At 51.3% G+C, this 27,918-nt stretch overlaps 1 protein-coding gene across 2 annotated transcripts; it reads left to right on the forward strand.

Annotated features, from left to right (window-relative positions):
- The first annotated feature begins 878 nt into the window (after positions 1–878).
- On the forward strand, positions 879–27,197 carry GART (phosphoribosylglycinamide formyltransferase, phosphoribosylglycinamide synthetase, phosphoribosylaminoimidazole synthetase). 2 transcript variants are annotated; one of them, XR_007630956.1, is made up of 23 exons: positions 879–1,024; positions 2,765–2,913; positions 6,061–6,156; positions 6,675–6,849; positions 7,482–7,593; positions 8,630–8,698; positions 10,333–10,458; positions 10,997–11,084; positions 11,469–11,554; positions 12,151–12,319; positions 12,789–13,020; positions 15,482–15,576; positions 16,452–16,561; positions 17,141–17,339; positions 19,081–19,329; positions 19,639–19,791; positions 21,054–21,257; positions 21,539–21,670; positions 22,226–22,356; positions 23,943–24,084; positions 24,550–24,665; positions 25,871–26,832; positions 26,900–27,197. XR_007630956.1 is itself a non-coding variant. In XM_050332785.1 (22 exons), exons 1-22 carry the CDS (start codon positions 885–887, stop codon positions 26,051–26,053), a joined length of 3,156 nt encoding a protein of 1,051 aa, XP_050188742.1. In that variant the 5' UTR covers positions 879–884; the 3' UTR covers positions 26,054–27,196. The 2 variants fall into 2 exon arrangements, 1 of the variants encoding a protein (XP_050188742.1); XM_050332785.1 differs by having other exon boundaries at positions 25,871–27,196.
- Positions 27,198–27,918: the final 721 nt, after the last annotated feature.

A 27,918-nucleotide genomic window follows, 5' to 3' on the forward strand; every position in this document is an offset into this window, starting at 1 on the left:
TACCTTGCCTTTCTATCTTTAGGACTCTTGAAAACAAATTTTTGACTCCTGGGTTGGTGACAGAAATAAAAAGAAATGTTGCCTCTTGGAATTGTCACTGTTAAAGCCAGATCCTGGTGGGCAGCAGAGGGGCCTCCACGACATCCTTCTGTGTCAGTGTGGAAAAGAAGCTGCCACTGCTAAATCCTAAACTGGGATTGCCACCAGGAGTTCTTCTCAAGCCACATTCCTACAGAAAAGCTGCTAGGATACCAGAGTGGGATGCACCAATAACATGGAGCTTCAGAACAAATGTCTGAGACTTACTTTTCATTCACATTTTATTCTGAAAGGATTAAATATTGTTTGGGCATAGGAAACATGGCTGGTTCTACTTCCTGCTGCCCTATCAAGCTTTGTGTGTCATTAATGAGCTTGCAGCTGACAGTGGTATGAGAATATATCACTGCAGGGAAGGGTGCCCAGAGAAGCTGTGGCTGCCCCTGGATCCCTGGAAGTGTCCCAGGCTGGGTTGGACGGGGCTTGGAGCAGCCTGGGCTGGTGGAAGGTGTCCCTGCCCATGGCAGCAGTGGCACTGGAGGGACTAAAGGGTCTCTCCCAGCCCAAACCTTCTGGGATAATTTGCACTGTACCCCTTATTCTCTCATCCTGTTCATGTACAAGGGTCATTTTTATTTACAGCCACAATGCAGAGCCTCAGTTTTAGATAAAAAGAGCCTGTTCCCAAACTGGTGAACAGTTTTCACTGCAGGAAAATACCTGGGATGGGACAGAATTTGTCTTGTTTCAAGGCAGCAGGATGTGCAGCTTCTGCTCTGCCAAGCTTTTGCCTCTCACTGCTGCACGGTTGGTAGGCAGGTTCCTGCCCCCTGTTCCCAGCTGGAATGGCTGGAGTTCCCTGGCCATTGGCTGCTGCAGTGTCAGCAGTGGGGCGGGAATGTTGGGCCAGGGCACCACATTTTAACCAGGGGCTGCTGCTGCTCCCCTTCCTTTTGAGCTCTGGGTGTGCAGCACGGAGGACACAGTAAGTCTGGGCTTGTTTTTTTGTAATTTAAAAGGTTTAGAGTTAAAAGTTCTGATTTTTTTTTTTTTACCCACATAATTATGTTGGGTATAATTCAACCTATTATTGCTAAAAATTTGCCTTAAATATTACTGTTTAATGGCAGCTGGCTCTGGACACCACTGACAACATTTGGCTTAACCTCAGTGGAAGAGACAGCTGATAAATGTTCTTTATTACTCCTGTTACTCTCTGTAATTCATCCCTTTGCCGTGTCCCTTATTCTTTTATTTTTGCTTGATTTGTAATATACAAGAGGTTAAGCAGAACATCCCAAATATCTCCACCATAAGTGATCATTTTTAGCCCAGGGTGGGTTTTTTTTTATTGCAAGTCATCCTGGAGTTCTGGAGCTAAAACCTTTCTCAATGTTGCAACGTGTATATTTTGTGCAAGACTTGATTAGAAACCTGTTGGTCTCCCCCAGCATGAACCCACTGTTGAATTTCCTCTCTGGTATGAGAGTGATGTGATGTGGTATATAACAGTGATGGGTATGTGATATGATGTGGTATATAACAGTGATGGGTATGTGATATGATGATATTCTATGATAGTGAAGGACTCAGTGGTAATGTTCTGTATCTTACCCTTCTCTTCATGTCTATTTTGACTTTATTCTGACTGGGTATTTTCCCTAATCCAGACATTTTGCCTTACCAGAGCAGCTTTATCCAGGTCGAGCTGTAGCAGCTGACGTGACATCCCTGTCCTATCTGAAAATCTGCTTTTGATCATTCTACTTTTCCCTTACAAATGTGCTGGGTTGGGTTGTGTTTTTTGCCTTTCCTGAGGTGTATTTGGTGTGTCCCCCTCTGCTGTCCCTGCCAGGGGGGTGTCTGAGCTCACCTTGGAGCCCTGGCCATGAGGGCAGGTCGGTGACCTGTGTGAGGGGAGGGAGCCGGGGGTGACGTGTGCTGGGATTACATCAGGGACACGGCGTGTTCCTCTTGCCCAAACCTCTTATCTGGGCTCTGTTCCTGCTCCTGGGAATGCTCCTGCAGCCTCTGCTCTGGGACAGCCTGGACAGCTGGGGGGCTCACCTGGAGAAGAGGAGGCTCCAGGGAGACCTGAGAGTCCCTTCCAGGGCCTAAAGGGGCTCCAGGAGAGCTGGAGAGGGACTGGGGACAAGGCCTGGAGGGACAGGACACAGGGAATGGCTTCCCACTGCCAGAGGGCAGGGATAGATGGGATATTGGGAAGGAATTGCTGGCTGGGAGGGTGGGCAGGCCCTGGCACAGGGTGCCCAGAGAAGCTGTGGCTGCCCCTGGATCCCTGGAAGTGTCCAAGGCCAGGTTGGAGGGGGCTTGGAGCAGCCTGTGCTGGTGGAAGGTGTCCCTGCCCATGGCAGGGGTGGAATGGGATGGGCTTTAAGGTCCCTCCCAACCCAAGCCAATCTGGGATTCTCTAGGCTGTGAATCATCAAGGTTCTTCCTTTATCCTGGACTTCTTTAAAAGCAGGAGCAGTTTCCATTGTCACTGAAACCCAGGCTGGGTTTCCTCAGGGGTTCCTGCTGTGCTCTGGGGTGGTTCAGTCTCTGGTGTTTCGGGTGTGTCTCCTCTGATGAGGTTCTGCAGCACCTCATGGTCCCTGGAGCTCTGACTGACTGTGCCTGTCCCTGTCCCCTGTGCTGCAGAGCCATGGCTGTCCCTGGAGCTCTGTGTTCAGCTGACTGACTGTCCCTGTCCCCTGTGCTGCAGAGCCATGGCTGAGCGGGTGCTGGTGATCGGCAGTGGGGGCAGAGAACACGCCCTGGCCTGGAAGTTGGCGCAGTCCCCGCAGGTGAAACACGTGTTTGTGGCTCCAGGGAATGCGGGCACGGCCGACGATGGAAAAATCTCCAACTCAGGTAAAACCAAGAAAAATGTGCTGCTTTAAATTCCATAACTCAACCAGTGAGTTGTTGTATCCCCGAGCTGAAGTCAGAGTCATGTGAAGTTGTTGTTATTATTGTTATTATTATTATTATTCCTGTTACTATTTTTGAAGGGTTTGGGCCTGTGGAGTAGATTTCAGATGCAGTTACAAAGACAAAAAGTGTCTGATGAAGCCTTGTGTAACTTGTGTAGTTCATTTTATGAGAGCTCAGCTGTGATATCAAATTCTTTAGGTTTGGGGCTGGAGGATTCAGCCAAAGCTGCTCCTCTGGGAATGCAGCCCAGGATAGTTGCTGTGGTTGCCACTAAATTCACTCCTGTGTTCTCAGCAGTGTGTTGAAGCCCTGTGATCCCCACAGCCTGTGACAAGAACACTCTGTCACCGTGAAAACAAATCAATTCCTTTGTCTGAGGGACCTTAAGAAATTCAGGTTATTTTCAGGTACTTCTCTCTGTGTACTGGCTGCCTGTTTGGAGCTCTTGGCTGAACACATTAAGCTCTGAGTGGCTGTAATTGAAATTTTTCATAGATATTAGTTTGGAGAAATCAAGCTTAAGATGTTTCAAATTAAGCATCCAAAATTAGGGGCTGCATTCCAAAAAAAGCCTTGGAGGAATTACTCAGATTCCTGTGTCCTTTATATAACAAATCCTGAACTGGGGGCTTGAACCAACCTAAGACTTCAGTTTGCACTTCAGAACATGTGGTAAGGTGTGCCATTTCAAAGCTTTGCAAGCTGTGTCATTTCCAAAGCTCTCTGCTCTTGTTATTCCATAAAAAACGTTGCAGCAGCAGTGGAAGGTGGTGGAGCTGGAGCCAGGCCCATGAAATCCCCCGTGTGTAATCAAATCCTTTAACCCTGGACTGTGGCACCACCTGTACTTTGGGAGGGAAACTCAGCCAGCCAGGAGGAATCCAGAATTCGTGGATTTTAAGGAACAGTTTGTCTCAGCTCAGGAATTCCAGTGCTGTCACTGGATTGTAGCTCAGGGGGGGAAAATGGGAAACAGCTTCCCAGGAGCACATGAGCCCTGTTCGCTGGGGTGGGCAGCAGTGCTGGGAAACTCCTGCCCTGTGAGCTTAAAATGATAACTAAGCTTAAATGTTTAAAACCTAGCCAGTATCCAAGTCAAAAATAAAAGTTGTCATGGTTAATCTGAGCCAGAAATCATTTCTGTCAATAGAGGGATTTAGGTTGAGTGACTAAATAGAGGTTTATGTTCGATTTACATTGAATTATCGGGGCAGCTTTGGTGCCAGAAGCATCTAAATGGCTTGGTGAACACAGAGATAGAAATCTGTGTGTCTGTGAAGGGACCTCACCATCCTGACACCTCCTCCTGTCACATTTTACCTCCCTTTGAGGTATCTACATTTGACTTGTGGTCTAATCTGTAAGTTGGAGCTTTGAAAACCTTGGTCCAAGGTCCCTCTGGTTGCAGAGAAGGCTCAGCTGTTGTTTTAAGCTGCCAAAATGCCCCCTTTCACTCAACATCCTGAGTTAAAACACCGGGATTTGTCTCCTCCTGGGTGTTGGAAGGACATTTCCACACGCTGGGAATCCTGGGCCACGTTCACTGCTCGTGCCAGGAGCAGATCAGACCTGCAGCAAGGTGGTCTGGGGGGAATTCCAGGCTCTTCCTTTCCCTGCCTGGAGGGGCACCTTGCACAAGGGATGGAGGGACAGGACACAGGGAATGGCTTCCCACTGCCAGAGGGCAGGGATAGATGGGATATTGGGAAGGAATTCCCAGCTGGAAGGGTGGGCAGGCCCTGGCACAGGTTGGGCAGAGAAGCTGTGGCTGCCCCTGGATCCCTGGAAGTGTCCAAGGCCAGGCTGGACGGGGCTTGGAGCAGCCTGTGCTGGTGGAAGGTGTCCCTGCCCATGGCAGGGATGGGATTGGATGGAGTTTAAGGTCCCTCCCAAGCCAAACCAGTCTGGGATTCCATGTTTCTATGGATTTATCCAACCAGGATGGCAGGAGCACAGTGGGCACTGACACAAAATCTCGTCCTCTCCTGTCTCATCACTTCCCAGAAACTGTTCAGGGCAGCCCATCAGCTCTTGGTGTGTTTTCCAGTCTTCTGCCACATCCCAAGGGAAGAGATGAGAGGAAATGGCCTCAAAGTGCCCCAGGGCAGGGTCAGAGCAGAGATCAGAAACAATTTCTCCCTGCAGGAGTGCTCAGGCCTTGCAAGAAGTGTCCCAGGGAGGTGGTGGAGTCCCTGTGTGTGGGAGTGTCCCAGAGGTGTCTGGATGTGGCCCTTGGGGACATGGATTGGGGTGATCCTGGTGGTGCTGGGGTGGCACTGGGTGAGCCTGGAGGGCTCTGCCAGCCCTGATGACTGGGATTCTGTGCCCCCTTTGCCTGTGGTGCCCTGTTGTGTTGTCTCCTCCCAGCCCAACCAGCCAATCCACACCAGGCTGTCCCTTCCTTGGCTCTCAGGGCTCATCCTCTCAGACCTTGGCTTTGTTTGTTTGAGATAAATCCGTGGAATTGCAGGCCCTTTGCGTAACATTGTTATCAGGAGCCTTGTCATGACTGTCTTTGGGGCAGCCTCTCCTTCTGTTTGCACAGTTTGGGGCATTCCAAGTGTGGTCACATGGATTGTTTGTTTATGGAAAGGTAATGGCTGTAGCAGCCTGAGCCCACCTCCTCTTGTCCACAGTCACAGCACTGGCCCTTCTTAATTAAGTTCAGCTTAATGTAAACCCAAAAATGTTCTGATTCCCCTTGGTCTCACTGAGTGCAGCAGTTTTTGGCTGCACTACAAAAAGAAGATAAAAAAGAAAATAGTAAGTTAGAAATCCACCACCAACCACTTGCTTTATTCCCCACACTCTGCTGGCACGAATATCCTAAGATCACAGGATCATGGAATGGTTTGGGATGGAAGGGACCTCAAAGCCCATCCAGCCCCACCCCTTGCCATGGGCAGGGACACCTTCCAGCAGCCCAGGCTGCTCCAAGCCCCATCCAACCTGGCCTTACATCTGTAAAGCTCCGTGGTGACTCTGCAGAGGGAGGGGACTGGCTGAAAAGAAGGTTGTATCCTGGGAGAAGTCAGTGCTGACCAACACTCCTGATGGGATCTCCCCCACTTTGTGTCTCCCCAGCTGTTCCAGTCAGTGACCACGCTGCCCTTGCCCAGTTCTGCAGAGATCAAGACATCAGGCTGGTGGTGGTCGGTCCAGAGGTCCCTCTTGCTGCTGGTAAGAGAAACAAGCTAAAAATCACAGCCTTCCGCTTTTAGGAAGAAAGGGAAATTTTAGTCCTCCTCTGTCGTCACTCAGCACTGTCTGAGTGTCTCCAGTGGGAATGGAAACAGATCCTCTGGGACACTTTCCCTGAAACTCAGGGTTGTGCTGAGGTGAAAATGAGTTTCTGAAGGATATTGTGTGAGCAATAAAAGCAGGTTTGGTTTTCCTGTGGAGCTTTCATGTTTTGAAATAATTATCATTTGAGTCTTGGTGAAAACAAAATACATATAAAGGTGCTGGTAATGTTTCTGTTTAAACCTTTTACCTGTCCAGTCACTGGCACCTTCCCAAAAGGCTGATGTTGGCTGGTGAGCTAAAAGATCCACTCAAGCAAAGGGGGTTGTCACCTCTCACCACATCCTGGGAGCACTGCAGAGACACGTGGGACTCCTTAGCCCTGACACCCAGGGGGCTTGGCCTGCCTGCCACAAATCATCTGCTGCTCATAACGTGGCTCGTGTTGTTTTTAGGGGTCGTGGATGACCTGACAGCAGCTGGGATAAGGTGTTTTGGCCCCACAGCAAAGGCAGCTCAGCTGGAGTCCAGCAAGAGCTTTTCCAAGGCCTTCTTCGACCGTCATGGCATCCCAACTGCCAGGTGGAAAGCCTTCACTGACCCCAAGGCAGCCTGCAGCTTCATCAACAGGTACAGCTCTGGCCAGTTCAGGCATCAGACTTTGTTTGCAGTGTGCTGGATATCCAGACCAGTCAAGTGATTGCTGATGTATCAATGCCTTTGTGATGGAGCATCTGGGAAGGTTTTAAAGGATCACCTACCACTGTCAAAGTGCAGCAGGTGATAAAATGGTTCTTACCAACTGCTCCAAGGTGAATTTACAGCTCAGTGTTCAGTTTACAGGAGAATGTAGGACAGGTTTTATTTCTTTTCGAACTCCTGCTGTGGAGACCCAGCGAGCAGCCTGAGAACCATCTGTTCTGGAGCTTGGGCTCTTCTCCAGGAATATACTTGGAGTCTTACCCAGCAACTGATGGTCTGCTCATCAGGGTACAGCCCAGGTGACCCCAGATGATACAGGAGGGAATTACTGCATGGAAAGCAGGAATGAACACTCATGAAATTCAGTGGTGGGGCAAAGAAGCACAAACCCTTCTCAGGCAGAGCGTGCCAGGAGGAGCCTGGTTTGATTTGGGTGTTACTCAATAAGGATGCTGCAAAAACACAGAATTATTCTGATCTTTTGATCTCTCAACTCCTGAAATGCTCAGAGTGTCTTTGCTGAGATTGTTTAGTATTGACTGTGTGCTGTGCCTTTGCAGTGCAAGCTTCCCCGCTCTGGTGGTGAAAGCCAGTGGCCTGGCAGCTGGCAAAGGAGTCATCGTGGCCTCAACCAAGGCAGAGGCCTGCAAAGCTGTCACTGAGATCATGCAGGTGAGCAGGGCTGTCACACACTCACCTGGGAACACAAACCGGGCTGGGAACCCTCTCAGAGCCTCAAAGATCCTCCTTATCTCTGTGTGCCAGGAGCTTGGCTGCGAGACATCAAACCTTCTACCCAGGGCTGGGACAGCTACAGCTCTGTTATGTTTATTGCTGGGGGCACAGTTCCTGTAGGCTCAAGTAAAACCATTCTTCATGAAAACCCACCCTGATTTCACTTATTTGTACATGCATTTCCTGGTTTTATGACACCACTTGAGGCTGCTGCAGCCAAGCAGGTCCCACAGTGCAGGAGCAGGAGCTGTGGGATCGAGGGAGGATCTTTACAAGCACCACTGGCTTTAGGACTCACCACACAGCACTGAAATGTGCTGTAAAATTCTAGTGGAATTATTCCAAGTGAGGTATACAATGAGGTGGGATATTCCACAGATGTATTGGGAGCATCAAAATCAGAAGTGAGGCAAAATGAAGTGATTTTACCTGAGCAGTGAGGAGCACAGAGCTGAGGCTGCCAGGTCAGGCCCTCAGCTGGTGCCAGCAGAAGAGCAATCTGAAATTCCTGGAGCATTGCTGATCCACAGGAGAGGAGATCTGACAAACCTGGATTTCAGCAGGGGTTTCAACATGGGCTCTGCAGTCCCATTTTGGTTATTGGTTATTGGACAGTAAATGTCTTTATTGGACAATAAATGTCGACATGTGGTCCAGTGTCGTGCACAGAAATTTGTGTGTCAGGGAGTCTTATAGACCCAAAAATTATTCAGCCTGTGGAATGGCTCAGGAGTCATAAATATCCCCTGCCATTTCAAAATACCCAGTAAGAAAACCTGCACTTATTTAAGAATAAACAGAAAAGAGGAACGAGGAATTTCCCACTGCTGACACCCCCCAGGGGCAGAAGGGATTCAGAGTCTCAAACCTGTGCTGAATTTTTTTGGCTGTGTTAAAAGTATTTATTTTTTGTTGCATTTTCGGTAGCTTAAAACAATGGAAAGAGGACTGAAGAGATTTTGTTTTCCTGTAGGATAAGAGCTTTGGCACAGCTGGGGAAACCGTTGTTGTTGAAGAGCTTCTTGAAGGAGAGGAGATTTCTGTAAGTGCATCCCACGGTAACACCTCGATTGCACCTGCTCTGAACCACTTGGGACACACTAGAGGAGCAACTCCACCTGCAAAGTGGAGACATTTGTTAGTTAATAAATTAAAAAGATTACTGTTCCGTTTAAAACCAGTTACCTGTTATAAATAAAGTGGTATTAATTAGAGACAGCTGTGCTAAGAACCCAACTCCCTATGGTCTGTTAAAATAAATCACATCAAATAAGAGTAACTCAAACAGCTGTTGCCACATGGAAAGAAATCTATCCTTAATTTGACAGTGTTGGTTTACTCAGCAGAGGCTGAGAGAACTTTTCCTTCATTTTAAGCTGATTCAGCTCCTTCATTTAAAAACTAGAACCTGGAATACCCAGCAGACTTGCTTAACACAGCACAATAAAACAAAATCCACTTTAAGGTTGGTTTTTTTGTGTGCTGACTGACAGCAGTGAAGAAAATGCACTGCTTTCCTTGCCCAGCAAGATAACTCACCTCCCACAAATTACTTATTTTTTAATATATCTTAATATTTTAGCTTTTTTTTTTTTTTTTTTTGATTAGCAGAATCCTTGCTTGATCTATCATTTTTATAACGGGCATTATGAAATGGCTTTCAGTGCTGTTCACTGAACAACCTTACCCAGCTCCAGTGGGCAACATCAGCCTGTTGCAGAAGCTGCCAGCAGGCCTGTAATTATGAAGGTATTGAGGATAAAAGCAGCTGTTGTGTGAATAATTTATAAATAATTCACAAGCAAGCAGCTTTCTCAGTGAGGAGAAGGAAGTCTTGGAAGCAATGGAATGCCTTCCTTCCGGGGCAGGGGCAGGGGGGAGGGGAGAAGGAATTTCCAGCGGGCTGTATTTTAATTTTTCATTTTTTATTTAGACTTTGGAGTATTTGCTTTTGGTGCAGGTGCTGGGGGGGCCGTTTTTACAGGTGTTGGTGAAGTGTTTTCTGGAGGAAGGTCGTACAAAACGAGGGCAGGGCAGCTCTTTGGGACCTCATGGTTTGCTGTGTGAGGGAGGCAGGGTCACTGCTCCTCAGTGTCCCCTGCAGATCAGCTACACTGTCTGCCTTCAGCTGCACCCCCAGGCTGCAATTCCAACCATCCCATCTTTTCCAGTGCCTGTGTTTCACTGCACCCCCAGGCTGCAATTCCAACCATCCCATCTTTTCCAGTGCCTGTGTTTCACCGCACCCCAGGCTGCAATTCCAACCATCCCATCTTTTCCAGTGCCTGTGTTTCACCTGCACCCCCAGGCTGCAATTCCAACCATCCCATCTTTTCCAGTGCCTGTGTTTCACTGCACCCCCAGGCTGCAATTCCAACCATCCCATCTTTTCCAGTGCCTGTGTTTCACCGCACCCCCAGGCTGCAATTCCAACCATCCCATCTTTTCCAGTGCCTGTGTTTCACCTGCACCCCCAGGCTGCAATTCCAACCATCCCATCTTTTCCAGTGCCTGTGTTTCACCGCACCCCCAGGCTGCAATTCCAACCATCCCATGTTTCCCAGTGCCTGTGTTTCACCGCACCCCCAGGCTGCAATTCCAACCATCCCATCTTTTCCAGTGCCTGTGTTTCACTGCACCCCCAGGCTGCAATTCCAACCATCCCATCTTTTCCAGTGCCTGTGTTTCACCGACGGCGTCACCGTCGCTCCGATGCCTCCGGCCCAGGACCACAAGAGGCTGATGGATGGGGACGAGGGGCCCAACACCGGAGGGATGGGAGCTTATTGTCCAGCTCCTCAGGTAAAAATGGGATGGCAGGGAAGGGAACAATGGATGGATGAGGAGATGTTCCACTGCAGCTGTACTGAGAGCACGGGGAATGTTTAGTTCCACCAGGATGAACAGGAGGGAATGGGCTCCTGTGGATGGAAAGAGCTGCCTGAAACATCCAAGGCCGAGTAAAGTCCATTACTTGGTAAATTTCCCCGAAGAGGAGGACATTTCTCCTGAGTTCCTTTGAATTTGAAAGGTGGAAGTGTTGTTTCTGGAGCCTGGCTTGTCAGTGTTCTGAAGTGCTGATCGTTAGCACCAAGTGCTTGAAAGCCCCACTTTTACTGTGTGCCACACAAAGCTGGTGATGAATTTCTGCTGTGCCTTAGTTTGGTGTCTGTTTGACAAGGAACTTCTATCTGCAAAAATAGAGGGAGAAGAATTATTAGCTTTCCATTGGATGAAATGTCTTGGAGTGAGCAGGGGACCATCCAAGTGCTCTGTGTTAAAAACACAAAATCGTGCCCTCCCGTTTCACAAACCCTGTTTTCTGCTCCTGTTTTCTTAGATTTCCAAAGATTTGCTGCAGCAGATCAGAGACACTGTGCTTCAGAAGACTGTTGATGGCATGAGGAAAGAAGGGGTCCCCTATTCGGGTAGGTACAGAAGTCTGGGATTTTTCATCATAAGGAGAAAGACCTTTTATCTTGCTTTTTCCTCTTTGAAGGCCTAACTCAGCCTGGAAGTTAAGGGAGGTAGCTTTGATTTGTTTGGCAGCTGGGTTTGGTGTCAGTGGCTCGGTTCAGAGTCCGTGGAAATCAGGAGGTGTCATTTCATTAATGGGGGATGACTGTCAAGCGAGGAAGAGCAGCAAGGAACAGCAAAATTGTAACCACAGCTGTTTCTGCCTGATTTATTGTTACATTTCTCCAGTTCAGAGAGCACAGGGGACTTCCTTCTAAACCCTGTTATCAACAGACTCAAAACAAATGAGCTGGGCAGTTGCTGAGGCGAGTTTTTCCTATCATTTTCTGTCCTAGGTGTGCTTTATGCTGGGTTAATGCTCACCAAAGATGGGCCTAAAGTTCTGGAGTTTAACTGCAGATTTGGTGACCCAGAGTGTCAGGTGAGTTGTTTTGGGGGTAGATACAGTTTGGCATTAGGGGGAAAAATCTGTGACCCTTTACCACTGTTGTTAACCAGCTTTGGGGGGAATAATTAGCTAATTGCACCAAGACTTAAAATATTTGGGTTATTTATCCAGGACAGAAGATCTGTTCGGAAATTGGTCCATTCCAGAGAAGGTTTCAGCAGGCTGGACTCAAATCTGGCCTTCACAGGGGCCAGCTTGAGTGGAATTCAGCACTTCCCTATCTTTTCTGGGATGGAGTTGGATTTTTTTTTAAATTTATAAAAGAAGCCAACACTTCTTTTCCCCACTCCCACTTCAAAAGCGGAAAAACCTCTCCTAATTTCTATTCTCCAGAATAAATAGGGTTCTGTGTCCTGTACCTTTTCCCCTCCAGATGTAACAATTCTTTTGTTTTACCCAGAGGAATTACCTCCAGGGGAGGGTATTTTTAATATTTTTAATGCCCAGGTCATGCCCAGTATGTGTGAAATATTTCATGTTATTCTTACAGCTGCATTAGTGTCTCCTGAAAGGCCAGGGAAGGGAACAGAGCAGTGCTGGGTCTGACCTGCTGCTCTGTGTGTTTGCAGGTGATTCTGCCCCTGCTGAAGAGTGATCTGTACGAGGTCATGCAGGCAGTGGTCGACAAAAGGCTCTCCAGCTCCCTGCCAGTCTGGCTGGAGGACAGGGCGGCTGTGACCGTGGTCATGGCCAGCCAGGGCTATCCGGGGACATATCCCAAGGGCTTGGAAATAACAGGTAACTGCAGCAGGGGGAACCCCAGGAGGCTCCATTCCTCTGCTGTTCTCTCTTTTCTGGAGGGAGGGAATCCCTAGGTGAGGCTCACACCGGCTGTGGTTATGGGCAGCAAGGAGCAGCTGCATTGTCACCCCTGTGGGTTTGTTGTGTTTTCCACTTCCACCTTTATTTAACACCGGCACAGTGCCACTGAATATCTGCTGCAGTCAGGGGGTTCTGCTCACTGCTCCTCACACTGATGCTGCTGTTTGTGGTCTGTGTGGCACTGGGGCACAAAAGCCAGCTGGAATTAGACGTTGGATGAGGTGTGTCAGGTGATTCCCCTTCCCTGAGCACGCAGATGGACTCGTCTCCTCCGAGGGGTTTTCTAAATGCGTTCCCGTTTCCCAGAGCGTGCTTTCTGAACATGTGTTCTCTGAGCACGTCCTAACCCCCAGCTCTCTGTGCCTCTCTCCCGTGCCCCTGGCAGGGCTGGCCAAGGCCCGGCAGCTGGGGCTGCAGGTGTTCCACGCGGGCACGGCGCTGCGGGACGGCCGCGTGGTGACCAGCGGGGGCCGCGTGCTGACCGTCACCGCGCTGGGCAGCGACCTGCCCGCCGCCCTGCGCCAGGCCAACGGCGGCGTGGCCTCCATCCACTTCCAGGGCGCCATTTACAGGAAGGACATCGGCTCCCGGGCCATAGCGTTCCTCAGGCAATCCAGGTAGGTGCTCCAAACGCTCCCAGTGCAAACTGGGAGCACACCCTGCTCCGCATTCACGACGGGGGGGATGGTCCGTGCCTCTCTCGGCAAGCTTTAACCACTGCCCTTGTGCTCAACCTCAGCAAGGCCACCCGGGGAGGAACAGGCTTTTGCAGGACTCTCTTCCATGTTCTTATTCCCAAATACCAGTTAAACTAATCAGTTAAACTGCACGGGAATCATCTGTGCTGCTCCTGGCTGTTAGAGCCGCTTTGGGGAAGGTGAACTTCTGGTTCTTGGGCCTGAAAGCACAGCTTTTGCTCTGGATTTGCGTTGTCCAGAAGTCTGATGTCAATATTAGTATCAGGAAATGCGGCCACAGCCCCAGGAGACAGGGTGGGATTGCTGGGGTGTCCCGGTCAGGGCCGGGGGTTGGACTGGATGATCCTCGTGGGTCCCTTCCCACTCGGGACGTTCCAGGATTCTAAATATGAACAAAGTTTGAGCTGATCTGTTGGTTCATTTTCCAGTTTTTAGAAAGGGTTAAAGTTATCCTGAAACCTCCCCCTTGCTGGGATACACATTTTACTGGAATAGCTGGCCAGCAACATGATGGGGTTTATCCTTCCTTTTCATCCTTATTCCTTTAATTTTCCCAGTGTTTAGTTTGAACAGTCTGGAGGTCAGGTGGGCGTGGGGTTTTTGTTTACAGCAGTTGTCTCTCCCATGTCTCTGAAAGCCCCTTGCAGGTTTTTAGACTCCTCTTTCCCTGGTGTGAAGCAGCTCTGCCTGTCCCCAGTTAGCTCCAAACTCCCCTGTGGCTGATGGGTCATTCTGTAGCCTGGGGGCACATCAGGGACTTCCAGCGGTGCTGACAGGGGGTCCTGTGAGGAGTTTGTAGAACGGTGGTCAGTAAACTTCCTGAATGAGCAAGGGGGGTGGTGTTTACTCTTCTTTCTCTCCCAAGTGCTCGGCATGCCTTGGGAAGTGGCTGTGGCCCCGTGGAGTGGGGGTGGAGTGGGGGTTCGTGTTGGTAGGAGGGAATAACGAGGTCGGTGTGTGAGGCAAGAGGAGGCTTTTAACGAGCAGTTCCTGCAGCGCCGAGTTCAGGGGCCACAGCCAGCAAGATTCCTGCCTGGAATGCCTGGCTGGGAGGATCCCTGGCTTGTCAAGGAGCCTCCTGGGAGCTCTGTGCAGGTTCCAGTGCCCTGCACTCTGCCCCAGGGCCTGCTCCTGCACTGGCAGAACAGTCGGGAATGTGTCAATCCCACGGTCCCAGACTGGTTTGGCTTGGAAGGGACCTTAGGGATCATCCAGTGCCACCCCTGCCATGGGCAGGGGCACCTCCCAGCAGATCAGGTTGCTCCAGGCCCTTTCCCATTGGATTCTGCTGCCCACAGAGAAGGAAGGGGAAAGGTTGGCCTGGAAAGTTGGGGCCTTACCAGGAGGATTCAGTCCCAAGGCATTTCACTTCAGGAAAATAGCCAGGACAGTTACTTAGTGTTTCAGAAGATAAATAATTCTAAATAATTAGAGATTCGTTTAAAGGATCAAAGGAGATAAAAAAAAAATATATTAAAAAATTAGAATACTTTTAAAAACGAGGTGAAAATCTGGTGAGTGTTTATCAGGACAGGGCTTGACTTTGCTCCCTGGTTGTTGCAGGCCAGTGTTCCTCAGGTCCCCCTCACAGCTGCTCGGGATAATTGTTTTCCTCATGCCAGCTTCTGACAGGGCTGTGCTGGCAGTGCAGGCACCTCGCTGTTTTCCTGGTAGCACCACTCTTGGGCCAGTTGTTCTGGGATTTTAGTCTGCCTTGGTCAGTGCCAGGTATTCCAGCAATGATCTTCACGGGAGAAACTGTGTCCTAGACACTAAAAAGAATTCCCACATCTTAAAATTAGATTTAATAGTCAGAGTACAAAAATATTTGCTCCACTTTATGCAATTTTAGGCTTTTGTGTCTGTCTCTTACTGGTTTTCAATATTTAGTGAATTCTCAACCTGGTTCCTGTGACGGGTTTTGGGAATTAACTGTATTTTTTTGTTCAGTTGAGTCGATTTTAAATGAGTTTCAGTTGTTTGGTTGTATTGTCCATTTAGGAAGTCCATTTAGTTGAAAAGGGCTGGTTGTGTGGTGGGATTCCAGGGGAGAAGGAGAGGCCACCCTTGAGCTGTAAAACTCAGGAGTATCGAGGTTATTGCTTTATTTCTGCCTGGTTTGCCTTGCTGGGGGGGTTTGCTGCTTGAGCTGCTGAACCTGCCTGCAGTGAGTCCCAGGAACAGTCCCTGTCAGGGGGAAACAGTGGTGTGGGAGGGCAGGGGGGGATCCCAAAGGGCTGATCCCCTTGGTGACGGGGAGAAGGGAATTGTCTTTGGACACAGATGGTTGTGATTCCCCAGTCCAGTCCTGTTTGGGCACAGATGGTTGTGATTCCCCAATCAATCAGTCACTCCCATAACCTCTTTTCCCTATTTCCAGAGGCCTGACCTACAAGAACAGTGGGGTGGACATTGCAGCAGGGAACACTTTGGTTCAGAAAATCAAGCCCTTGGCTGCAGCCACGTCCAGGTCAGGTAAGACATGGACCTCCTGCTCCTGTGCCATGGAATGGGGGTGGTCATTTGGTCTTGATCTCACCCTCCTGTTTGTGTGTCCTGGGTGTTTCCAGATGACCCAGCAAATATGGGTGGGAAGCAAATGCCTGGGATTTCCTCCAGGCAGATGGATTTTCATCCCCAAATGACTCTAAACTACGTCTCCTGGATGCCAGGGGTGTTAGAGAGCACTGGCCAAATGCCAGCAAAAATCCCACCATTTCCTGCTGGGTTTGATTACATGGGTTGTTATTTCTTGCAAAGTGAACCATGTAATTTGGGGGATGAATGTGTAGAAAGGTTACAATTCCTCAGACAGGTGTGGAAGACACATCTCTTGCTTGGTTAAAACAGCATCAATTTGTCCCTTTTTTTTTTTGCTCTAGCAAGTCCTTGTAATTCTTTGGATAGGTATAAATTATAAAAAATATATACTAAAAAGCCCTTTTACTTCAGAGTAGCTGAGAACCTCCTGATAAAGTCAGATGTACACAGGTAGAAAAACAGAGATCCACACACCAGTACAACCAGTAACAGTCTGTTGCCACAATTCCTCCTCTGTTTTTCGGAAAACACTCAGAGCAAGGGTGAATCATGTCAGTCACAGTAATTAGTGACTGTGCCATCACCAGGTCTGGGATTTTTAGGCTTAAGGTAATGATGAATTAGAGACAAAGCCAACCCAAGCAGATGAGGAGCTCCTGTGCCCCTGGGAAGAGGCTGTAAATGGCACAGAAAAGTTTCCTGGTGACAGAGCAAAGTTGTGTTGCCAACTCTTGGAGAGAATTTGTGTTGGAGGTGCTGGAGAGGCCCCTGGAAGTACAGCTGGGCTGTTTGCTCCTCTTTCCTGCCAGGCTGCAATGCAGAACTCGGGGGCTTTGCTGGGCTCTTTGACCTGAAAGCAGCCGGTTACAGAGATCCCATCTTGGTGTCTGGAACTGATGGGGTTGGCACAAAACTCAAGGTAAGGGGAAAAGCCATGTAAAGGACGGAAAAATAGCACAGAAGGGAAAGTGTTTGAACAGAAATTATCAGTTGTCTGGTAAAAATACCTATTTGTCTTTCAAAAAAAGGGGATGAAGGCTGAAATTGCCCTTTTTCAGGCAAAAGAACTGAACACACATCTCACTTGTGGCCTGTAAATAGCCAGAAGTTGATATGATGCCTGAGATAGGTGGGTTTTAAATATTAATTATGCCATCAGGAGCTCTGTTTCGTGAGGGCAGAATCTCCACCCTCCAGAAATCACTTACAGGGAAAACCATTTACCCCACAGTCCTGGTGTGTTTGGGCCACGGCAAGGAAACCCCTTGCAGCTCAGTCCCCTCCTGAGTGTGTGTTGGACGAGCCAGGGGGACAGGGATAAGCCCTGGAGAGGGGGTGATGAGGGATGGGGACAGATGGGGCTGCCCCTCAAGCAGCCCCTGGAGGGCGGGAGGGACGTGGGGCCGTTGGTGCTCTTGGCCCGGCCCAGCCTCCCACCCGTGTTCCAGGTCCCCAGGCCGCCCCAGAGGTTCTCTCTCTCTCTTTGTGTGTCTTGCAGATCGCACAGGAGTGTCACAAACACGACACCATCGGGCAGGACCTGGTGGCCATGTGTGTCAACGACATCCTGGCCCAGGGAGCAGAGCCCCTCTTCTTCCTCGACTACTTCGCCTGCGGCAAACTGGACGTGGACGTGGCTCGAGGGGTCATCGCGGGCATTGCTGATGCCTGCAAGAAGGCTGGCTGTGCTCTGCTGGGTAGGGACAGCCCCTCTGGAGGGGTGCTCTGCTGGGTAGGGACAGCCCCTCTGGAGGGGTGCTCTGCTGGGTAGGGACAGCCCCTCTGGAAGGGTGCTCTGCTGGGTAGGGACAGCCCCTCTGGAGGGGTGCTCTGCTGGGTAGGGACAGCCCCTCTGGAGGGTTGCTCTGCTGGGTAGGGACAGCCCCTCTGGAGGGGGTGCAAGAGCTGATGCAGGAGCTTTACAGCTGGTTTTAGTGTGGTGGTTTTTCTGCTCTATTGAAGAATCTTAGAGCAGTCAAAAGAAAGAATCCCAGAAGGTTTGGGTTGGGAGGAACCTTAAAAACCATCCAGTGCCACCCCTGCCATGGGCAGGGACACCTTCCACCAGCCCAGGGTGCTCCAAGCCCCATCCAACCTGGCCTGGGACACTTCCAGGGATCCAGGGGCAGCCACAGCTTCTCTGGGCAACCTGTGCCAGGGCCTGCCCACCCTCCCAGGGAAGAATTCCTTCCCAATATCCCATCTGTCCCTGCCCTGTGGCAGTGGGAAGCCATTCCCTGTGTCCTGTCCCTACAGGCTCTCATCCAAAGTCCCTCTCCAGCTCTCCTGGAGCCCCTTGGGGCACTGGAAGGTCTTGCACAAAGCACAAACATTTCCCTCTCCCAGCCTTGCCTCCCAGCAGAGCTGCTCCATCCCTCTGATCAGCTTCCAACCACGATGATTTCCCCAAGATGAACATATTCCAAGGTGTTAAGACTCAAATTTAGATGTTTTTTTTCAGCCCTAGAACACAAGTCCATGCAGTATTTTAGTGCTGAGCTGTGTGCATGCTGTGCTGTTCAGTGACCTGGTTAACCACGGACACAAGGCAATATTTCCCCTCTTGAATCATTAAAAATGCACCCTTGTCACTGCTCAGCTCAAGGAGAGTATTTCTAGGTCAGTGAAACCCACATTCTTTTGTATAATTCTTATGAAAGGACTTCAAGGCAGGGTTAAATTTTAAAGCAGTGGAACCCAGAAAGTTCTGTTTTCTCACAAAGCTTTTTGCTTTTCCTTCTTTTTTTATAAAATCAGACAGGTAGAATGACCCTGATGTTTCAAAAAAGACCTTTGAGACAAAAAAATGACAGTTCAAATGTCTTTAGGTAACACCTTGTAGTTGGTAATGAAGTAATTCAGTCCTTTTTTTCCAATTCCTTAAGAAAGTTGGGAACAGAGCCCTCTCTCAGTGGGAATGTGTGGCTTTGGGGCCGTTCACCAGCTTTGAACAGGAGGTCCTTTATGCCCTGGTTTAGTTTTTTGCTGGATGAACTCTTGCTCAGGCTGTTGTTTGTTTTGAGGTGTTCTGTGTGTTTATCAAACACACCCAGAGCGTTCCTGGTGCCGCTGTGGGAGCTGCTGGGATGGAGCCCTGCAAGGCCTGATTCCAGCTGCAGAATTCCCACTCCAAAGGCCTTTCTGCAGCAGCTGAACATTCAGCTCCACAAACCTGAGCTTGTTGAGAGTTTCTCTGCTGCCTGGATGTGCACAAAGTTCATTAAATGTGGGGTTGAGTGTTGGGCAGGGCCTGGGGCACCCTGGTCTAGTGGAAGGTGGGACAGGATGAGCTTTAAGGTCCCTCCCGACCCAGACCAGTCTGGGATTCTGTGGTTCTATAATTCAAAAAGCTACTCTGTGAATGCCTCCTGAGCTTCAAACTTGGGAAAATCGCATTTCTGTGGCTCTTCAACCCCCCTTGTGTGTTTTTGGCTGCAGGAGGAGAGACGGCCGAGATGCCGGGGATGTACCCGCCCGGCGAGTACGACCTGGCCGGCTTCGCCGTGGGGGCCGTGGAGAGGGGGCAGATGCTGCCCCAGCTGGACAGGATCTCTGAGGGGGACGTGGTCATCGGGGTGGCATCCTCTGGGGTCCACAGCAACGGCTACAGCCTCGTCAGGAAGATCGTGGAAAAGTCCTCCTTGGACTTCTCCTCTCCCGTGGGCGTCTCCGGGGACCAGACTTTAGGTACCGGCGGAACCTGAGCTGACCGACACCTCACACAACTGTTTTGGCTGTGCCTTTGCTTTTGTAGCTTTTCAAAGGCACCAAAAAAATAAGATGTTCCATCTTTAAAGTGGTTTCATCTTTTTTTTTTGTCTCCTGTGAGTCCCACGGACAGGAGATAAGGGAGGGGGATAAACAGCCACTCGTGTGCTGAGAGAGGCAGCACGCTGGGTTTCTCCCTGTGGCACAGTGGGCATTCATTTCCCCCACTTTATGCTGATGGGCCTTTTCTTCCTGTGCTGTCACTGGGCTTCTCCCCTGCTCTTCCAGGAGAGCTCCTGCTGACCCCAACCAAGCTGTACAGCAAGACCCTGCTGCCCGTGCTGCGCTCGGGCCACGTCAAGGCCTACGCCCACATCACCGGCGGGGGGCTGCTGGAGAACATCCCCAGGGTGCTCCCAGACTGCTGCGGTGTCGTTCTAGGTGAGAGGAAAAGGCAGCTCAGGGAGGGCCCTGCTGCTGCTGGGGGGTCTGTGGGTGCTGGAGGATCTGGACGTGCCTGTCCAGAAATGGCTGAGTTTGTCCTTGTGCCTGAGCCAGGGCCAGGCAAAACACTGCAGTGGGAGGGCTGCTCCCCACTGCATTCCCTTCCCTGGTGCTGCTTGTGATTGGACTTCTCAGGACCCTTCCAGAAAGAAAACAACCCTAAAAGCAATCCCAAGTGAGCTCTTGCCATTTGCAATCACCTACGAAGTTACTGCTGGTTAATTGATAACTCATGGGGTGTTCAGATGGCATTCACAGGGGGTTCTGAGCTCAGGGACATCTCCTGCTGCTCAGCATCATTCACCCTCACCAGCACCTGCTCAGGTGTGCTGGGAAGAGATTTTCCCTGGGGGAGAAGCTGGGATATGGAGAGGGAAATGACTCACTACAGGTCGTGAGAGTTCTGGGGATTGGAGAGTAAAATAAGGAAGCTGAGACTGAGTTTTGAACTCCAGAACTGCATGTAAATCATTCTGCCACTTGTCCCCAGTGACACTAATATAGATCTTGTGTGTATATATATGTATATATATGTGTGTGTGTGTATTCACACCTCTGCTCTGGGAGAGCTGGGGGGGCTCACCTGGAGAAGAGGAGGATCCAGGGAGACCTGAGAGCCCCTCCCAGGGCCTAAAGGGGCTCCAGGAGAGCTGGAGAGGGACTGGGGACAAGGGATGGAGGGACAGGACACAGGGAATGGCTTCCCACTGCCAGAGGGCAGGGATAGATGGGATATTGGGAAGGAATTCCTGGCTGGGAGGGTGGGCAGGCCCTGGCACAGGTTGTCCAGAGAAGCTGTGGCTGCCCCTGGATCCCTGGAAGTGTCCCAGGCCATGTTGGACAGGGCTTGGAGCACCCTGGGCTGGTGGAAGGTGTCCCTGCCCATGGCAGGGGTGGCACTGGGTGGGCTTTAAGGTCCCTCCCACCCAAACCATTTCATGATTTCATACCCTGTAGAAATGGAATAGAACCATTTTAAAGAGAACATGACAAGAAACAAAGCTCCTGTCCTTGGAGTTCCTCCCCAGTGCCTTGTCCAGCAGCATTTTTGTGCTGCTGGGAATCATCCTCACCCGGCTGGAACTGGGGGCAATGGGAGGCTCTTGGGACAGATTTTACCTCCTGATACCCCAACAATTGTACTGTTTGTCCATTGGTGGTGATTTCCGCTCTTGGCCTGTGTTTCCAATTCCCTGCAGATGCTCTGACGTGGAAGATCCCTGAGATCTTCTGCTGGCTCCACAAGGAAGGGAACCTGTCGGAGGAGGAGATGGCCCGCACGTTCAACTGCGGCGTCGGCGCCGTGCTGGTGGTGCAGAAGGAGATGGCTCAGCAGGTCCTGCAGGATGTCCAGAGGCACGAGACAGCCTGGCTCATTGGGAAGGTTGTCCCCCTGCAAAAAGGTTATTCAACTTTTTTTTTTTTCCTTGGAAAAATCAAAAAAGCAGAGCTGAATTCCCCCTGCGGGGAGTGTTCCAGGGGATCAGCTGCAGATCTGGCACCTCCCTGACTTTTGTCTCGGGATGTGTTAAGTGACATTTCCTTTCATTCACCCCTCTCAGGGGTGCTTTCCTCCCCTCTCTGCTTGTTCCTGTATTTACACGTTGTTTTGTTGGTTTGGGGTGTTCTCTTGTCCTTATTTACACGTTTTGTTGGTTTTGGGTGTTCTCTCGTCCTCGCTCAGGCTCTGACAGCGTCACAGTCCACAACCTGCAGCGAGCCCTGCAGGCCAACAGGTCCCTGTGTGTGCACAGCCACATCCAGGGCAGGGTGCAGCCTGGCAAGGTGAAGGTGGCTGTGCTGATCTCGGGAACAGGTGAGGATGACACTCTTACCACGCTGTAATCCAGACTGTTGAGAAGGAATTCAGCTCAGCTTCAAAGCCCTCGGAGTTCTGCCTGGACAGATCTGAGAGGCTTCCAACAGGCAGGAGAGATTTTGCCCTTGGATTAGTTTGAGTCACAAAGAGGAGGATTTTTACCCTCTGCTGCAAACCAGGAATTGCAGCTGTGCTCAGTTTAACCCAAATCCCTGCCCGTGTCCAGCCCCAAACACCCCGTAGAACAGCACCCTCATTTCACAGACAGAGCAGAATCTCTTCCTGCCATGTGTGTTTCCAGTATTCCCATTACTCACACCATCATTCCAGTGCTGTAAATTCCACTTTCCAAGGGCAGTTGCCAGGAAAGGCCCTGGAGCCTTCAGCTGTGGCAGTGAAGATCAGGGAGATCAATTAAAGCAGGATTAATGTTACATCAGAGCTGTTTGCTTTGGTCTCCCCCACGTTGCTGCTTAGTTAAAGCCTCTCCCAGCTGTCAGTGTGTTTGTTGTCCAGGAGAGACTTGCTATCCCTGAATTCTTTCCCCCCCAGGCACAAACCTGGAGGCCCTGATCGAGAGCACCAAGAAACCCACGAGTTTCGCGCAGATTGTTCTGGTGGTTTCCAACAAGGCTGGTGTGGAGGGGCTGAGGAAGGCTGAGAGAGCTGGCATTCCTACAAGGGTGAGGATTCCCTCTTGGAAAATCAGCCCCCAGCAGCTCTGACTCCAGCAGGAGGGTGCTGTGGGTCTGATGGGATAGGAGGGGGGTGGACAGGGAGTCTTTCTTGGCTTTTCTCTCCTGGTCTGTCAGGAACTTGTGCCCTCGGGCAAACTCACAATGCCTGCTTTTCTCCTGCTCTGCCAGCAATCCTGGGGCTTTGGGGAGCAGTTTTGTGTTAAACCAGCACAAAACATTCCCAGCCACAGCTTCAGCTTTGCCATTTATTTAACTTGAGTGCACTGACACTGAAGGAACAACCTGTTTTATCTGAATTGAGCTTTAAAATGACGTGGTGGTTCCACTGAATGAAGCAGAGAGGTGACAGCAGTGGGACCTTCCACTGACTCCCTGACACTGCTTCAGGCTCCCCAGGGTTCATTCCCTGGGTGTCCATGGATCCAGGGCTGCCTTGTCTCTCGTATTCCAGACCTGAAATGCTCCTGTTCTGATGTAGAAGCATTTTACAGTCCTTTTTCACTGGGAAATTGGGGCCCAAAGCGTTGCTGTAACTGTAATAATTTGCTAATAACTTTAATTCTGCTCTGAGCTTGGGGATCTGGCTCTTGTTTGGGAGGACACAAAAGTCCCGAGTGAAACATGTCCATGGTGTGCAGGGCAAGAGCAAACAGAGCCACAGTCACAGACTGCTCTGGGTTGGGAGGGAACTTAAAGCTCATCCAGTGCCACCCTCAGGCTTTTATGAGGAAAAAGATTGGAGTGTGGGGGAGCTGATGGGCCCCTGAGCAGTGCTGGTAACCCTGCTGGGGATTCACAGGTCCCTTTATTTAAGGGAGTGGATGCTTTCAGTGAGTTAGTACTGCCTTTCTCCTGCCTAAATTAGGGATTCATCCTGCATGGAAAACACAGAACTCAGGCTGGGACAGCTGAGGGGTTCACCTGGAGAAGAGAAGGATCCAGGGAGACCTGAGAGCCCCTTGCCAGGGCCTAAAGGGGCTCCAGGAGAGCTGGAGAGGGACTGGGGACAAGGGATGGAGGGACAGAACACAGGGAATGGCTTCCCACTGCCAGAGGGCAGGGATAGATGGGAGATTGGGAAGGAATTGCTGGCTGGGAGGGTGGGGAGGGGCTGGGATAAAATTCCCAGAGAAGCTGTGGCTGCCCCTGGATCCCTGGCAGTGTCCAAGGCCAGGTTGGACGGGGCTTGGAGCACCCTGGGCTGGTGGAAGGTGTCCCTGCCCATGGCAGGGGTGGCACTGGATGGGCTTTGAGGTCCCTCCCAACCCAAACCCAGCTGCACAGCCCCTCCCAGGACTCTGTGACTCCCTGGATCTGCACTGGGGCTGCTTTAGGAGTGTGGGATTAGCCCTTTCCTGGAGGTTTGTGGTTCAGTTGTTGCCAAGGTTCAGTATTTACAGCTCCCCCCTGAGCTCTGAGGAGCCCCCAGCGCTGGGGCCGCTGCCCTGGCCGAGCTCTGTTCACTCCAGGGGTCCCCTGGGAGCCAGGAGGGAATGTTTGTGGCAGCTGGGAGCGTTCAGGATCTGCTCCTGCTGTGGAGCTGCCCATCCAGGTGCTGTGTTGGTCGGCAGGTGATCGAGCACACGGCCTTCCCCACCCGCTGCGACTTCGACAGCGCCATCGACGCCGCGCTGCGCGAGTTCTCCGTGGAGCTCGTCTGCCTGGCCGGCTTCATGAGGATCCTGTCGGGCCCCTTCGTCAAGAAGTGGGAAGGTGAGCACAGCTGGGGGCTGGGGCACTTCAACAACGCCATTTTATCATCAGATAAATACAGAGAGGGGACCGGATTAGGTCTGGGTGTGCAGGAAACAAGATGATCTTCGGGGTCCCTCCCAACCCAAACCCTTCTGTGATCCCATGAAATGAGACCCTTCCATCTTGTAAGGTCTTGTAGTCCTCGATTTATCAGAAAGTATTTAAAAGAAGGCTGTGAAGACTTTAGAGCTCTGCAAACACGAGGTGCAGGGCAGGTGTTGGCTGGGGAGAGGTGATCTTCCAGCCCCTGGGAATCCCTTCCTGACAGAGGAGCTGCCTTGGGTCTGCGTAAACCCACCCAACTGGGCAGCACTGCAGTTTGGGATATCAGAACCTGGCCTGATTTGACCCCTCTGTGGTTTATGGGGCTTTGCACACCCTGGTCAGTGCTCAGGGCCAGTAAAACCCCCCGTGCTCTTGCAGGGAAGATCCTGAACATCCACCCGTCCCTGCTGCCGTCCTTCAAGGGGGCCAACGCGCACCGGCTGGTGCTGCAGGCGGGGGTGCGCGTCACCGGCTGCACCGTGCACTTCGTGGCTGTGAGTACCCCCCCTGAGCCCACCCCCCAGGGACCCTCAGAGTACCCCCCCCTGAGCCCACCCCTGCCAGGGACCCTCAGAGTACCCCTCCCTGAGCCCACCCACCCACCAGGGCCCCTCAGGGCCTGCCTGGAGCCCCCTCAGCCCCCGAGTGTGACGCCCCTCACCCCTCTGTTCCCCCAGGGTGTTGTAGCTCTGTCTGACAGCGATTCAGAGAGCAGGGCAGTGCTTTGGTTTGCTGGCCCTGCAGAAGGGACTGGAAGGGAAGAGGCTGGCTGGGAGTTTAAGCTCTCCCCAAGGGAACTCTTCCCTGAGCTTCCCACTGCTCCCCTCCACCCTGTGGAGTGGGGGGACTAATTCATGTAAGGCCTTGGCTAAGCCAGAGTCTTTACAGAACACAGCCCCAACTGCTTGGATTTTCTCCTACAACCTGCCTTGGTTGTTGCTTTCAAAAAAAAAAAAAGAGAAACTATAACAAACAAAACAAAAACCCCAAACAAACAAACCCCACAAACAAAAACCAAAACACCACAAAAGAAAACCTCCCAAAATAAACCCCCCAAAAAACCCCACTGGAAACGTTGTGAGAAGCTGGAAAACTTGACACTTTCTGTGGGTCAGAACTTCATCAAACCAAGCCCAGAGATGTCTCAGCTTCAGACACGTTTTTCTCAGGCAGGGGAGCTTTTGTTCCACCCTGTTCAGCTCAGGGTTCAGGGGAACTCGGTTCCCCCCTCCTGCTCCCTCTTCCACTGCTGCTGGAATCTCTCCTCAGGACTTTTCCTTTCTCTGGGTAAAAGAGGCCTGAGTTATTTTTCCAGCTGGAAGGGAAAACTGCATCCCTTTCTCCGGGCCATGGCCTGGGGTTTCTGTGCGTGGCAGCGCCCTGAGGAACAATCCCTGACCCGCAGGGATCTTCCCCCAGGATCTGCTGGATCCTTCCCAGCTCTGTGCCAGGGCCTGGCTCCTTCCCCTTGTGGATTGAAATGCCACCATCCTGCCCACTCCAGCCCCTCGTGTCCCTGCTTGACAGGCCTTTGGGGGTTCTGGAGCACAGCTGTTGTTCCTGGGGTTCCGCTCCCTCCTCCTTTCCCTTGGACCCTTCCCAGGCCCAAATGGGCTCCAGCACCTTCTCCTCCCCCTGCCATCACCCCAGTGCGTGTCACCCCCGTGACAGCCCGTGCCCTGCGTGGCTGTTCCCGCAGGAGGAGGTGGATGCCGGAGCCATCATCTTCCAGGAGGCGGTGCCGGTGAAGGTGGGGGACACGGAGCAGACGCTGGCGGAGCGGGTGAAGGAGGCAGAGCACAGGGCCTTCCCCGCCGCCCTGCAGCTCGTGGCCAGCGGGGCTGTCAGCGTGGGGGAGGCGGGCAAGATCTCCTGGAAGTAGGAGCAGCAGCACGTCCAGGGATGTCCTGGGGGCCCTGAGCGACCCACAGCACGGACAGCGTTCCCTTCACTCACCAGGGTAAAGATTCAAATCAAATCCAGAGAAAGCCACACATGGGACTGCTGAGGCTGTTCCAGGAGGTGCAGCAATGGCTCTGGTGCTTCCTCATTTTAATCACTTCCTTGGCCAACATTTCAGGTCTCCGTTGCTTTCCTAACAAACCAAACCCCCCCAGTGGTTCCAGGGAGAGCTGAGCCCTCTGGCACTGACGTGGGGACAGCAGGGCTGCCCTGGCAGAGCCACAGCCTGGGCCAGGGGCTCTCCTGGGCTCTGCTGGGCAGTGTTTGGGGGAAAAGTACAATGGAAGGGAAAGGCAGAAACTTTCACTCCTAAAAACCTCGGGCAAACCAAGAAAAACCGACCCCCCAAAACACCAGCTCTTGGGTTCCTTACACCTAGTTCTGGGTTTGATGGTGGGAGATCTTGTCTGGCCCAGCTCTTTGATACATCCCGGAATTCCAAGCACTGCTGTCAGTCAGATGCCAATGGGATTCAGTGTCTGCTGCCCCTTTTCCCTCTGCATTCCCACGGGAAGGCCCAGGAATTCCCCTCAGAGATTTGCCCAGCACCAAACCACTCGGGTTTCTGGGTTTCTAAAATGAGCAGAAAGACCTGACACAAAAACCTCTCCTTGGTTTGTGAGACATTCCTCAGGAATTCCGAAATGCCTTTATTCTTGGAGCAGTGCTTTCACCTGGAGTAACACTGATGGACACCCAGTTCAAATCAAATTCAAATCAAATCCAGAGAAAGCCACACATGGGACTGCTGAGGCTGTTCCAGGAGGTGACTGTGACCACTGGAAAACAGTCTGGGTTTTGGGGCAGCTCAACCCCTGTGGTTTTCTTTCCACATTTAGTGCAGTTCTGGAACCATTTTAATGTACTCACTAAAGGAACCAGCCTTCCCTCCCACAGCAGAGGGAGCTGAGGATGTGCTTTAGAGCTCCCCCTTAGTACAGAGAAAGCTGATTTTAGTCTGGGCTCTCATGTCCTGATGGTACTTCCATGTTGGCATAATCTCCTTTGGATTTAAAATAAGGTCTAATAAAGGGAAAAAAAAAATCAATCCAGAAATATTTGCTTGGAATTCCTTTACCAGGAAGCTGGAGGAGTTTGGGAAAGGGGATGTTGCTGGAGAGCAGGGCAGGGGAGGTCACACAGCATCAGGCCTGCTCCAGGCAGGGAGGGGAGTCAGGAGAAACAAAGGCTTGGAGGGCTGAAATCACTGCCTGTGCAGTGAATAAATATCACCTTAAACCAGCATCACATTATTGATCAAAGGTGTTTGATCACTGCCAGAAAGGCAAGACATACACAGGCTCCAAATCCATCACCCCACTGCATCACCCCCAAATCCACCACCCCCAGTCCAACACTCCACTGCCTCACAGGCACATTGATCCACACAGATATTTTGCCACCTAAGGCCGATGGCAAATGGGATTTCAGGGAATCCCAGACTGGTCTGGGTTGGGAGGGACCTCAAAGCCCATCCAGTGCCACCCCTGCCATGGGCAGGGACACCTTCCACCAGCACAGGCTGCTCCAAGCCCTGTCCAACCTGGCCTTGGACACTTCCAGGGATCCAGGGGCAGCCACAGCTTCTCTGGGCACCCTGTGCCAGGGCCTGCCCACCCTCCCAGCCAGCAATTCCTTCCCAATATCCCATCTATCCCTGCCCTCTGGCAGTTTGAAGCCATTCCCTGTGTCCTGTCCCTCCATCCCTTGTCCCAAGCCCCTCTGACCTCTCTGTATTTCTACAAATGCAGAAAAAGAACAAACTGTTAAGTGAAGTCTCACCAG

The sequence above is a fragment of the Myiozetetes cayanensis genome, unplaced genomic scaffold (genome assembly GCF_022539395.1).
Source record: "Myiozetetes cayanensis isolate MyiCay16 unplaced genomic scaffold, myiCay2020 scf5-8, whole genome shotgun sequence".
Lineage (NCBI taxonomy): Eukaryota > Metazoa > Chordata > Aves > Passeriformes > Tyrannidae > Myiozetetes > Myiozetetes cayanensis.